The sequence below is a fragment of the Periplaneta americana genome, chromosome 3, assembly GCF_040183065.1.
Source record: "Periplaneta americana isolate PAMFEO1 chromosome 3, P.americana_PAMFEO1_priV1, whole genome shotgun sequence".
NCBI lineage: Eukaryota > Metazoa > Arthropoda > Insecta > Blattodea > Blattidae > Periplaneta > Periplaneta americana.
This window is the reverse complement of record NC_091119.1, coordinates 3,010,007-3,025,318: the sequence shown is the minus strand read 5'-3', so window position 1 is coordinate 3,025,318 and position 15,312 is coordinate 3,010,007. Positions and strand designations below refer to the sequence as shown.

Here is a 15,312-nt window from a genome sequence, read left to right as displayed (position 1 = left end):
TTGTATTCGATAGATTCGTCTTTAGCTTCCTTTTCGAAATAAAAATTGTTTTATATGAAACATTTCAATTTTTTTAAATTGAAGTGGTCATTATTATTTATCATCATCATCATCACTTATTATTACTAGCCCTACTACTATTATACATTATTCTCTAAGATCAAATACGGAATGATGACATAAGAGTACACACCTGTGAAGTGACGGTCAGCGCTTCTGGCCGCGAAACCAGGTGGCCCGGGTTCGATTCCCGGTTGGGCAAGTTACCTGGTTGAGGTTTTTTCGGGGTTTTCCCTCAACCTAATATGAGAAAATGCTGGGTAACTATCGGTGCTGGACCACGGACTCATTTCACCGGCATTATCACCTTCATCTCATTCAGACGCTAAATAACCTGAGATTTTGATACAGGCGTCGTAAAATAACTTACTAAAAAGACAGGAGAGGATTGAAGAAGCAACAATCAAATAGAGATGAGGCTCCACAACATTAATGAACAGACTGACAAGTTAGGAACCCGGGGTCGGTAAGAAAGCAGATAACTGGACATCTTCCAATATTCTTTTGAGAAGATTAACTCCGTACGTAGACGAAATTATTGGGGATCAATGGTTTTAGGCGTAATAGATCGACTATTGATAAGATATTTTGTATTCGACAGATAATGGAGAAAAATGGGAGTATAAGGGTACAGTACATCAGTTATTCATAGATTTCAAAAAGGCATATGACTCGGTTAAGAGAGAAGTTTTATATGGTATTCTTATTGAATTTGGTATTCCAAAGAAACTAGTTCGATTAATTAAAATGTCACTTAGTGAAACGTACAGCAGTGTCCGTATAGGTCAATTTCTGTCATATGCGTTTCCAATTCACTGTGGGCTAAAGCAAGGAGATACACTATCATCTTTGCTTTTTAACTTCGCTCTAGAATATGCCATTAGAAAAGTTCAGGATAACAGAGTGGGTTTGGAATTGAACGGGTTACATCAGCTTCTTGTCTATGCGGATGACGTGAATATGTTAGGAGAAAATCCACAAACGATTAGGGAAAACATGGGAATTTTGCTTGAAGCAAGTAAAGCGATCGGTTTGGAAGTAAATCCCGAAAAGACAAAGTATATGATTATGTCTCGTGACCAGAATATTGTACGAAATGGAACTATAAAAATTGGAGTTTATCCTTTGAAGAGGTGGAAAAATTAAAATGTGTTGGAGCAACAGTAACAAATGTAAATGATACTCGGGAGGAAATTAAACACAGAATAAATATGGGAAATGCCTGTTATTATTCGGTTGAGAAACTTTTGTCATCTAGTCTGCTGTCAAAAAATCTGGAAGTTAGAATTTATAAAACAGTTATATTACCGGTTGTTCTGTATGGTTGTGAAACTTGGACTCTCACTTTGAGGAACAGAGATTAAGGGTGTTTGAAATAAGGTTCTTACGAAAAATATTGGGCTAAGAGGGATGAAGTTACAGGAGAATGGAGAAAATTACACAATGCAGAACTGCACGCATTGTATTCTTCACCTGACATAATTAGGAACATTAAATCCAGACTTTTGAGATGGGCAGGGCATGTAGCACGTATGGGCGAATCCAGAAATGCATATAGAGTGTTAGTTGGGAGGCCGGAGGGAATAAGACCTTTGGAGAGGCCGAGACGTAGATGGGAGGATAATATTAAAATGGATTTGAGGAAGGTGGGATATGATGGTAGAGACTGGATTAATCTTGCTCAGGATAGGGACCAATGGCGGGCTTATGTGAGGGCGGCGATGAACCTCCGGGTTCCTTAAAAGCCGTGTGTGTGTGTGTGTGTGTGTGTGTGTGTGTGTGTGTGTGTGTGTGTGTGTGTGTGTGTGTGTGTGCGTTCGCCCGGGTTCCGGTCTTCGAAAGCTAATGATTTTTTCTGGTCGCTTTTCTCGGACCTATCCGGCAAGGGGAGACCTACCATTAATTGCGCTACCTTTGGCAGAGCTTCTGAGTCATTCTGAAAGGCAAACCTCCTCACCACGAAAAAGTAAATGTTTATGAAATCAAACACTTACACACTGTTCTGAATTCATTGCAGCGTTGTGCAGGAAGGATGCCAGCCTTGTGACCTCGCCAAATGTCCATCTGTCAAAGACTGCAAGTCCGTAACTGTCTTGGACAAGTGTGGATGTTGCCTGATTTGCGACAAGGTAAGATTGTTCACATATTGTTGCCAACAATGCAAATGAACTTTCCGTTTCAGCCTGACTGAATTCACATCTATACTAATAATAAATCTGTAGCCGAAATTTTTCTGGCAATTTTTGATTTTCCAAAAGTAATTGGTCCTAACATATATAATTAACCACCCTGAAACCGAAAATCGCTTTTTTGAAATTTTTGTATGTCTGTCTGTCTAGATGTTTGTTACCTTTTCACGCGATAATGGCTGAACCGATTTATATGAAAATTGCAATATAAATTAAGTTCGCTGTAACTTAGATTGTAGGCTATATGACATTCAAAATACGTTGTTTAAAGGGGGGGGATTATAAGGGGGCCTGAATTAAATAAATCAAAATATCTCGCTTATTATTGATTTTTGTGAAATATGTTGCATAACAAAAGTTTCTTTAAAAATTATATCCGATAAGTTTTATTCCTTGCAAAATTTTGATAGGACTGATATTTAATGAGCTAAATGAGTTTTAAAATTAAAATACAATGCCATCTAAGGCGGTGTAATGAAATGAAAACAAATGACTACGTCTATAAGGGGCCTTGGACAACAACAATCGAAATCTATGAAACATAGCCTACAGAGAATGTTTCTGTGTTTGTATGAAGTAATAACAAAAGCTAAATTAACCGATTTGTATAATTAATTATTAATTCACCATTGGAAAGTGTAGTTTCTCTATATGGACATAATGCTATAATGTTATTACCGTAACTTCTGAGTGGTCTCTGGACCAAAATGATCGCATTTTAATTATTTAAATACAATTTAAATTAAGTAACATTATCCTTCTATCAAACACGAATGTTCCCTAGATAAAATGCCCTATTTTAATTATGTAATTACTTTATATTTATTTCTAACGGGTGCAGCGGAGCGCACGGGTACGGCTAGTCACGAAATAAAAATTCTCGTGACCAGTCACGTCAGTACTACTTATACAGGGTGGAAGTGAAATAACCTAGCAGATTGAAAAGGACGGTACGGTACACGTAAATGAATAGAAAACGTATATTATGTTTTGTGATTAATTCCACTGTTAATTAGAAAATTAAGTTGGGAGTTTCAGCAGTCCGGCAACATCGTCGCTAACACACTTTACTCGTGATATAGATGTAAGAGGTCAACGAACTCGGTGAGTCTCCGTACGTAAGCTGCTATCTGCCGAGACGTTACCACTCGCTCGCTTCTTGCAATGGTTTGAGTTTAGAGGTTTTAAAAATTAAATTTACTCGAAAACCATGCACGCTATTGGAATAACTATAGTCGCGACGCTGTTATTCCCGGCGTGACTCCTCCTCTTAGCTTACGTCTTAGGAAGTTAAGGCTCTATAAAGTCTAGGTAGGTAGTATCGTTCGCTATTTATGTTCATTCGTTGCCGAGCTACCATACGAGGAATCTATTTGCCACACCGTTAAACATTATCACGTCGTAGCTCCTATGATAATAAATCAAACGCACTGTAATTCAGCAAATAATTGAGCGGCAAATAACGTCTTCGTGTGCTTTCTGCGAACGCCAACGAAAGAGCCAAAATGGTGGGCGATTATATTAAGTATTTATCGAGCCTTAAGAAATGAATAACGTCTTCATAAGCGAATCACAAGACGCACACGTTTAAATGTAGCCGACCTGCAACGCGATTGGCTGCCGGAAATTAGAGCGACGGGACTATAGTAGTGCGGCTTGACCTACTTGCGGCATGCACGACGACTTGATGGCAGTGACATCTCAGCCAGAAGAAAAGATAAATGATTCTTTATTAGATGTCCTATCGATATGGACAAAAATCACGATTCCACTCGCAGTAGTTACCGAATAAGAGATTGTTAAACATTTTTTTTTCTGAAAAAAAAAAAAACTATGAAATTCCACCAATATGATATGCAGTTGTTTTTTGTTACATACAACTTGAGCTATTCGCTCTGGAAATCTGCAAGGCTATTTCACTTCCGGCCTGTAGCTAGACCCTGCATCACTGAAACCTAGTTGGTTTGGTCACTCGTTATTGACAATATGCTGTCGTGGAGGATACATTATAGAAGATGTTCTTATTTCTTTTTTTACTTTTTGTAAAAAGATTGGAATGGGGAATTTAGCTTTGTTAGTTTAATTAATTACTTGCGCACATCTGACAAGCGACTAATTCAGCGTAGGCCGGTACGAATCGCGATAAATGTAAGCAGTAAATTTGTATACATCAACAACGGCGATTATTTTGGGCACATTACAGCTCCGTCTCAATTCTTTAAATTTCTCTAAGGGCCGTATTCATAAACGAGACTTTGGATGAAGACTTTCCAAAGTCGATATTCGTAGTAAAGTTTAACTTTGTTAAAAGTCCTATTCACAGAAAAACTTCTGAGACTTTGACTTTGACTTTGGTAAGTCGAGATTTGACGATCTTGTTCTAATGTTGGCAATCAAAATCACTGCCTTCTAAACGAATTAAATTAATAGATAGTTGAAATAGAGTAGGCATTGCCACAATCAAAGCCATCTTTTGAGACACAAATCAATGAAACAATTGAACATCGGTACATGTTAAGCGATTGTTAGCCGTTCTTGCAGCTTTACATAAGAATAATTATTCGAGGGCTTATTGTGAAACTAGCCAAGTACAAAAATGGACATTTTTAGATCTTTACACCAATCGATAATAATTCGTTCTTCTACTTGATCACAAAAAATCGTAACTCAGTTCCGAATAATCTTGTATGTAATACAATTCGTAACTACAAAACATGATAATATAGTTCATCTGAGTAGTATTGCCTGTTAAGTATTTTGTTGTGAATAAAACATCGATTATAGTTACGTTAGTTTCACATTAAGCCCTCAAATTGTTTCATTATAAAATAATTTTGTTCTGAAGATATGGAAGATAAGATGTCACGAATAACAGACTATGAAAGAGACATATTATCCTGCTGACAGTTGTCTGAAATCAATTTGTAGGAAACATTATTATGATGACCTCAGAATTATAAATTTACTGCATATGCCACTGTATAAACTATCCTGTATAGAATTAAATAGTCAAAGGAACAGATGCATTATAGGACCCACCCTAAATATAAAAATATGCTAAGCCACAAAAAAAGGTCAACGGAATTGCGTTTCGATCAATTAAATGGTCGATATATATTGTTTTCATTATGTTGCCAACCAATCAATATTGTTGTAAATTAGTTTGATCATAATCATGGCGGCAATTTCGAATGCTATAGTTAAATATAAAAAAGAAGTGGATCAAATTCTCCCTCTTGATTTAAAATGTAGGCCTCCAAATGGAAATTATGGAATTATAAATAAGTTGTAAACTTTTTAGTAGCTTTATCCATGAATAAAGACATGTAGGCTATGTTTATGGTTTTTTTATGCGAATGTGGTTTACTTAGGAGTGAAATGTTTTGCGAAAAATGCAATCCTGGGATGAGACTGAAGAAGTTTAAAAGTAAACGAGATGAACTCCTGTGGAAATGTCATTGGAAATTAGAAGATATTAAATGATAGACACAGGAACACCGTATCGTAGCACTTTGTGAAGTCACTCGGATAACGGAGAAGATGGAACATCTCCAGTGAAGTCCATGGTAAAATGCTAATTTTGCACCAATTTTTGTTTTTAATTCTTTGGTCCAGGGAAAATACTAGTAAAAATGTGTTTTTGTGAGAGACTAGTATTTTCCCTGGACCAAAAATTCAGTATAAATGGAGTAGAATTAGTATTTTATAATATATTATAAAGATGACTCATATGAACTTAATTTTATTGTTGTATTAATACCAATGTTGTATTGTTTGAAAGTTTAATGTTACTGTGTTTTAAGTTTAGTTTTGGTTTGTTTCTTTAACTTTATTTTGAATAAAATTTAATATATTGTATAACAAAGGTGACTAATATGAGCTTAATATCATTATTGTTGGATTTATTAAATTATACATGTTAATAGTACTATATATTTAGTATTGTTAACATGGCATACTTGATATAATAATCTAAAAAATGTACAACATATAATCGATACTATGTAATACTCGGGGTGGGTCCTATAATGCATCTGTTCCTAGTCAAAATCAATAGTAAGCCATCAATCCTTACCTGTAGCGTAAAATAGCGATGAAATAAGAATTTATATGATTGGTGGAACAGATAATCTTCTTTCATTCTAATTCATCAATGAATGTTGAAACATGCTGAGGATGTCTAATATTGTCTGTTTCTCGAATCTGTACCTTGATTTGAATTTATTATCTGTATTTAATAATACACTAAGGAACATGAGCAGCTTTAATAACCTCCTGGATGTCTTCAATATTCTCGGCAAATTCAACGATTTTCCAAATATTAAACATTTTCCTTATGTCCACGAACGAAAGTCAAAGTCAGAGTCTAGATTTTCGGCGACTTCGAAGTAAAGTCACGATTGAAGTTTACTTCCGTCAAAGTGTCGCCTATGAATAGGAAAATGGTGTCTTTGTACTATCCAAAGTCAACTTTGGTTCAAAGTCTTGTCTATGAATACGACCGTAAATGAAGACAACAGTTTTGTTTTCATTTGCTAATCTACATAATAATATGGAATTATCTTTTTTTCCGTAGGTTGTGGAACTGCTTTTAGACCAGAAACCTGACAATAAAGCAGAAATCCAAGGAAAACCCAAGACTCCTGTGACTGATGCACCTGAAATACCGTCCAAATACTTCTTGGGATTGTTACCACATGAAAATGAAGGCCCTGTCATCGGAGAAGACATTAGTATTCAGGTGATTCCATTGAATGCGGGAGTGATAAACGGCGCTCCATTAAAACAGAAACGTATCTTTCCCGAAAATATGTCAATATTGAACAGGATACTAAAAATGTTTGGATTTCCTAGTGCAATAACTAGTAGCACGGCTTGGCCTACCTGCGGCATGCACGACGACTTGATGGCAGTGACGTCTGAGCCAGAGGAAAAAGCCGGAGCCAGTCGACGGGGCGAGCAAGCTGAAGGATCGGAGCCTGAGCTCGAGGATACAGTGACTGTAACACGGCTGAAAGTCCTTCCTTTAAATGTGTTGTTTCCTAAGTTTGGGAGTAGGCAGGTTGGTGAAAGAAAATCTATTTTGGAGGAAGCACCTCAGTTTCGCGAGAGACCGCATATCCGTTTCATCAACATGGGTCCACAGAGGGCACCCAGCGATGATGTTATCACAAGACACATGATAATGCACGAGAGACCCTTCTTGGAACCTGTAACTGGTGCCATGATGCGTAACGTGTTTAATATCTTCCGGTTAATGATGGCACCGCACTTGATGGGACTGAACAGCGTCAATAAACCCAGATTACTGGAGACGCCTGATATAGAAGTAGAAAATGTTATGAAGCCTATTGTAATTAGAGATGGAGTGACGGCACAAGGTGCAGCAGATTACGACGATGAAGGATTAGAAATTGTGAAATTCAAGTTGCTGCCATCGGATGCACAAGGCATGGAAACTGAAAATGTCAAGAAAGAAGAAGTAACGAGTAAACTTCCAAAACAGGACGAAGTATTTGTGGATTCACCAGATTTCGGTAAAAAGCAACTTGATGAAAATGTTGTGGATCTGAACGATGGCAAATCAAGAAAAGGTGTCCCCAAAATTGTAGCAAAGGCGGAGGAGACGGCTATTGTTAGAAATAGAAGAGTTACACCGCCAAAGTCTGGTGAAGTAGTGGAAAAGAGCATCACAATCGGAGAACAGGCGAAACTAGAGAATCTGTCCGATAAGGTGACGAAAGAAAAGCAGGGCAAGAAGGAATTTGGAAAGGAAACAAAGCTCATGTTGAGCGATTCCAACGGTGGGAATATGAGAATGTTTCCAGATTTGGTTGCCAAGAGATCTGCTCAGGCCCAGACGGAAGAGCAGATAAAGGAAGATATCGCCAACTATCTGGCCTTGACGGCACGCGCCGAGAGGTTAAAGGCGCAACTTAAGACTTTGGCATCGATGGGAAATAGGAAATGGGCTAAGGGATACGTGAACAATCCGCCTTCGCACGGAATTCCCAACTCCGGAGCAGAGCTGGGGGATCAGGCTGTGCATAGGAAGATTCACCCTATCGAAGGACTCAAGGACGTGAAGAGTGGAGCAGCTCTGGCGCCTGAAGGCGGCAAGAATAGAAGTGGAGCAGTAAGGAATGGAAAGTAAGTAGTGTCAATAACAAATATAGAGCTCATTGACTTAAAACAGCCGTGGCGAAATTGTGACTCGCGAGCACATTATGGCTCTCAATGATAGCTGTGCATTTCTCTTGCTTCCTACCTCCCCCAACCCCCACCCTCTCACTCACTGGAGTCAAACTCCGTTCCATTTGTATTTGTCTCTGACCTGCGAGTGGCGTATCGTCGCAATATCTCTCTCGAAACCATGTACCTCTACAAAAACGAAAGTTTCAAGTAGGATGGGAGGACGAATTTTTTGCTGCCAATATGATGAGAAAATTAAATGCATGATTTGTTCACAAGTATTACGAGGAAAACGGTTGTGTAACATAAAACGGCATTATACTACATGTTACTGATGAAACATTAAAAGGTTAAGTGTTATCATCATCATCATCATCATCATCTCTGTACGTCGATCCTTTTTCAGCAGATGTACGAATAATGCTGTTAGATCTTCAATTTAAACGCACAGACTTTCAATCTGATGTTAAATGAAAGCTAGATGTAAGGACTTGACAAATTTTGAACTTTTCAAATCTTTGCCATAAAATTAATATCCGAAGCTTCGTTCTTTCGCTTGCTCTGTTGAAGCCATGTTCGCTACAACTTACGTTTGTGAAACATTATTTTCGACAATGAAAATAGTAAAAACCAAATTTAGATCACGACTGACAGACAAATACCTTCGTGATCAACTACGACTGGCAGTAAGTGACGTAATTCCTGATTTTGAAACTCTGTCGCAGAGACATTCTGAAGACAGTTAATTTTAGGTTGTAAGAATGTGTCCTATGTTTTCTTGTTCATTTCTTTCTTCGTTACACGTTTGTAGCCTTGTACTGTATAAAATTATATTTAAGTGCTTGACGTAAGGAAAACGAAAATCCGTTAATAAGTCAGACAGTTGCTTCACTTCCCCTTCTGGTGTCCGCCTCCCTCCATAGGTGCTATGCACGTTGCAGGTTACACAGTGGCTCGGCGCATGACCACATTTTCGCTACGGCTGACTTAAAACGACAGCAACTTTATCGTACCTAAAGTAAACAACTTTTGTACACGATCGTGTTTTTTTCTTGTATTTACAGCTATTGGTGTTAGACCTTGAAAGCTAGAATTCTCACACAGAAACTTGTTGCTAGGGGAACAATTCTTCATAACATAAAACTATACTGAAATAGACCCATTACAGTGCACTTATCGTTACTTAGTTACCATTACATTGTAGTTTTGGGAAGGCTTTGGAATAATATTGCTCTAAAATTTCAATGCAAAATATATTGTATTTGCAATTTTAAAATTATGATCGCGCAAAAAATGTTGTACAATACCCATTTGTTAAGGGCGTTATAAAATGTCGGAAATTGAAAAACTCGCTCTGCTCGATTTTGAAACTTCCCTTGATTTTGTAAAAAGCACTTCCCAACCTTGTATCGTAATATACTATTCAGGCCCTCCTTCTTCCCAGTGGCGCCATTTTATTAATGATTTATACACTTCTTACTTTCCCATTATGTGAAGTACAGGGCCATCATTTTATTTTTACTAACATTTTTAATATTAACCTGGGTATACCTTTGGATCAACGCCGTTTGCTACCCCCTTCCACGACTGGAGTTCGATGATACTGGTGTAATATACAAACAAATCACTTTACTAGGTATAGGAGGGAAGAAAAGTAGTTAATCCATTTACGTAAACTAAGAAATATTTCGCTTTTGAGTTTGATCATTTTCATTAGGTTTTTGTTTAATCAAAATACAGTACAGTATTAACAATAAGTGTTTTCACTCACGAACTGAGCTGTCCATGTGGACGTATTCATTATGCAGTATATATTATTCTGCCTACAGCATATTAGCGTACAATATAGAGAATGAAGTTGAATTGAAAAATAATCATAATATGGATATTTAAACACATTTTTTAAAATGGTGGCCGTGCATTTCGTTACAGGCTTCAGTTCTAATGTGCATATTATCGCACTATAGACTATTGTACCTAATCCCAATTACCAGTTTCGTTCTTCGTACTAGTAACTCATGTTGAAATAATTCTGTACCTACTCTATAAAAGAGTACCTTACGTACTGTAAATTCAATCTTCACTTCTGCCCGATCCGAAAAGATAAAATTACTCAGACATACTATCTACTGTCCGTCCAAGTGATTATGTCGTAGAGTCGTAGAAAGGGAGGAAATCACGTGACAGTTAATTACTTAACGAGACTCTTTTATTTAAGTTACTTTAAACAGTTGTATAATATTACGTAGACGTCCAATTCCTAACAGAAATTAATGTTCTCAGAAAAGAGCTAAGACAGCCCAGCCACTAGCTGGCGAATAAAAGCTGGTGGGGGAAACCGGGATACGACGTAGGCAAATGGACGACAGTACCAGTGCGAAAATGATTCAATATTGAAAGCTCTTTTGTCACTGGAAAACGCGAACATATTTTTGGAACGTACTGTTTACTATGACCGTAAGGCTACTATGGCTGTATATGCGGTCTTGGATCTGTGTGGAGGACGGTTGAACTTCATTAGTAGAAGGGGTGGGAGTGAAGTACATTAAAAAACTCAGGTACAATAAAAATTGAAGTAAAAATAAAATGATGTCCCTGTATCTGTAGAGGGATATTAATGTCGTACTGCAAGAAATCAATTTTGACAGTTCACGAAAATACATATTTACGACGTATTTCATACCGAGAAAGTGGCTTTTGGCATGCCGTCTATTTTTTTTGGTTGGCTATTTAACGACGCTATATCAACTATTAGGTTATTTAGCGTGGATGGAAATGGTGATACAGAGATAGTATTTGGCGAGATGAGGCCGAGAATACTCCATATGTTACCTGACATTCGCACTACGATTGGGGAAAACCTCAGAAAAAACCCAACCAGGTAATCAGCGCAAGCAGGGATCGAACCTGCGCCCGAGCGCAACTCTGGATCGGTAGGCAAATGGTTTAGCCTAGTGACCATGTGCACAGTGTACTGTGGTTCTCCCTGGCTTTGTTCATGTTTTGTATTTACTTCTCAGTCTAATTTTATTAACAGAATGAAGGACCTTTCTCCCGAACAAAAAACCAAAAAAGCCACTGGCATAGCTCAGTCAGCAGAGACATTTACTTGCTTCTCTGGAGTTGCCTTCGGGCGTGGGTTCGATTTGCGCTTGAACTGATTATCTGGTTGAGTTTTTTCCGAGGTTTTCCTCAACTGTAAGAGGAATTAGGTAATCTATAACGGCCTTATTTCTCCAAATACCATTTCAATATCACAAATTCCATCAATGCTAAATAACCTAATAGTCGATACAGCGTCGTTAAATAATTAACTTAAGTGACGATTTAGTTTAATTTCAAGGAATGATTTTCTAATATTTTAAATTATATTGTTCGAATTCACAAATGAAAATGTGCGTTTGTTTTATATTCTTACAGAAATGTGGCTGAAAAAACGGAGGACTCAGCCCTTGAATCTAAAATGAAGACTGCTCGCATGTTGAAGAAAATGAAGAAAAATCCAGCCAAAGCTGTGATGAAATTGATGCAAACGTTTCGTGAGGAGTTAATGGATATGCAACGGGACGCTGCCTCTGGAAATGAAGGCCAGGTAAGAAAATGTTTGAAGTGACTAGGCAATGCGAGTCATATGTAGTGTGTGTGTGCGTGCGTGCGTGCATTGATTTTGAGATAAGCGTTTGGATTGTTGAATTTTCGAGCCACCTGACATAATTGTTTGTAATAGTATTGAGCAAAGTTTTGCTATACCGCCACGCTACATCTTTTTCTAGGCTGGTAAATTCGTAAAAGCAGACGCTGTTGTAATTAAAACACAGAAAATGGACGAAGAACAGTTTCATTTGTACATTTCTTCTGTTGGTGCTCTCATGGACAGAAAAAATGAGAACGCACCGGTATAGCTAAGTTTTGTTCATGACCATCCTACTGCTTTTCTATTCTCACTCACTCACTCACTCACTCACTCACTCACTCACTCACTCACTCACTCACTCACTCACTCACTCACCCAGCCACGAAAAGTAATTAAAAGTAATGTCAGTCAGTTTAGAACACAGTGGTAGCACAGTCTAGTATATACAGTTGCGAAGCTCAATACTTACTAAATATGCAAACACAGACAGTTGAAATATGCATCATAGATAGTTGCTAACCACCAGGATCGCTACTATCGCCTCATCACAGACCCTTTCCCCAGCAGACGATAAAATGTATTGTACTTTTGATATCGTGTTCTTTTGAAAAATTAACACCTTCCTTCCACTATTGAAATATGAAATACATAAGGTTTATATATTATTGTCATAAAGCATATATTATATTTTATAAACTCACCTTCCTGGATCTTTCGGAAGAAGGATAATTCTGACCTCTTTTTCTTAGAATTTATAGTACTACAAACGTCTCCTTGTCTCATATATATTATTATTCAAATTATTGCATTTTAGCCATTTACAGTTATTACAACCGATAACGAACATTTCACAGTTTACACAACTTTTCACAACAATGCGAAATACGGCACAGTCAATGCCTTTTCGATCTAGACCAGGCCGTAATGTATGTTCGGGTTTTCTATTTCAATGTATGGAGCTCAGTGAATTATTATATTATAACTTTATTGCGTATCATAGCTAAGCTTTATTTAGTGTAATGTGTCCATAAGTTCCGTTTACTTCTTGTTGCATAATATGTTGCAGAAATAATTACGAAACTGTGTTATTTTAATGTGAAGAGAATTTTACATGTTAACATAATCTGTTCGCATCAACATTTTAAGTTTAGAATGGAAGCTATTTTGAGGTTCAATAAAAACGAATTTATGTTGTGATTTTAATTTAGCACATCTACCTTCCTTAATTGTAGACAGAAAATTTACCATACCACTCCTATGAAATTAGTGTACGTACGATTGTTACTTCGTCTCTTAGGTAGTAGATAAATACAATAATTCAATACTCAATTGTAGTATTAAAATACACACAAATTGAATGTGACGGGTGTCATACATGACATTATGCTTAATTATAATGTATAATTGCGAATATGTTGTTGTTTTCTAATGCCAGGCGTTTGACAATAAAGTCATTTGACCTCTTGCACTCCAATATTTTTCAAAGATATTATCATGGCCAGCCACTGAAGCACAGATTTTGAGGTGTTCCGAATCCATTTCTTGGTTTGAGTTGCACAATGGGCAGTTAGGGGACTGATATATTCCAATTCTATGCAGGTGTTTGGCCAAACAATCATGGCCTGTTGCCAATCTAAATGCAGCTACAGACGATTTTCGTGGTAAATCGGGAATTAACTGTGGATTGTGATGCAGAGAATATAGGAATATAAGTTAAATATAGTAAACATAATCTATACTTTCCATATGGCATAACATACATATGTAGTGACAGGGCATTGGAGACCACTAAAATTAGACAAAGGGGCAACTGGTACAGTGAACATAACCTATAATTTCAACATATCTAAATATTCGTGAGGGGTGCAACTGAATGTACAAAAATGTCGCAATATTTAATCGAAATAAAGGCAGGTATTACACATACGAACAACGTAATTTTCACACCAAAAATATTTCATCTTAACTCTCAAGTGGTTTATGTTTGATGTGTCTCATGATCATTGTTTTAAATTTTATTAATGCATTTACACTACATTTTAGAGAAATATATGTTACTGTTTATGCATTCCAACTAATTTAAATGGTTGAAACACCGCCCTTCGTGATCGGGTTAAGCGAGTCACATGGCCTGCCTTACGGCCTGTATTAGATCACGATGGCAGTGGCACAGTCTATTGTTCCTAGTACTCACAGCGCTCCAAGGAACTAGCAACTATCGTGAGAAATGCAAAAAATCACCCCAAGCTTCGTGACTGTATATAGTAGACTGTGGTGATAGTTCAAACAGACGAAGAGCTGGGTTTGTATTCTTACTGATTAAAACCCAGAGAAAGGTTTTGTTTATGAGCTGAAACAAGGCATGTATCGTCCGAGCATTGTCGAACTTTGTGATTAATAATTTTTTTATGTTTCAGAACCTGATGCCATTCCCCACGGCCCTCGAGCCCGAAGTTGCAGGAGTGAAACGGCGAGAGTCTGCTAATGTAAAGAAATAACTCACGCCTTATATTTTCTGTAATTCAGTCTGAGTTAGGTAAGCTTTAAGCAGTAGGACTGATGTAGTTCGGTAGTCTTGTGATTACTTCAAATAGAATTTGATTGACTGTAGCAAGTATTAGTTTTATTAGTAACTGGTGTAGGATATTAATACTTAATTATTTTGCACTGATATTATTTAAACATACGAATACAAATATTTGTATTTCACATCAAATGCATAAATATAGTCTATCGTTAGCTTTATATCTGCACTTGATTATTATTTTCTTTTTAAGCCGCATAATTTCCCTCATAGCTTTGTTCTGTCTAATTAAAATAATACAGATGGCCTACTTAGGCGTCATTTACTACAAATTGCCTCCCAGGAATGTAACCATAACTCCTGGCATTTATTCCATCAATCCATAGTTTATCGGTGTATCTCTTAAACTGTACGAACGAGCGCGCCCAGGTTCAAATCCTGTTTGCGACAAGTTACCTTGTTGGGGTTTTTCCGGGGGTTTCCCCAGCAAATAGGGATTATAAAGAATGGACACTTCGCGTCGGTACCTTTGATGTAGCCGGACTGATTTCAATGACCTTCAAGCCAGCTAGAGCGTGAGATTCTGCTTTCTCCCTAGAGTTGGCGCTGACATCACGCCAGCAAGCAGTCGACACAGCGGAAATATAACACACATAATTAATACATCTAGGTTCATTATGTACTCAAATAAAATAAATTGGATCCATAAAATA

General features: G+C 37.3%; 1 protein-coding gene across 1 annotated transcript in view; it reads left to right on the top strand.

Moving 5' to 3' along the window:
• LOC138695753 (uncharacterized) overlaps positions 1 to 14,820 on the top strand; it is a 30,930-nt gene extending 16,110 nt beyond the window's left edge. Inside the window, exons 2-5 of the mRNA XM_069819922.1 lie at positions 2,078 to 2,189; positions 6,826 to 8,399; positions 11,862 to 12,033; positions 14,493 to 14,820. Coding sequence (XP_069676023.1) covers positions 2,078 to 2,189; positions 6,826 to 8,399; positions 11,862 to 12,033; positions 14,493 to 14,573 — 1,939 coding nt within the window. The 3' untranslated portion in view covers positions 14,574 to 14,820. The remainder of the gene's footprint in view (positions 1 to 2,077; positions 2,190 to 6,825; positions 8,400 to 11,861; positions 12,034 to 14,492) is intronic.
• Positions 14,821 to 15,312: the final 492 nt, after the last annotated feature.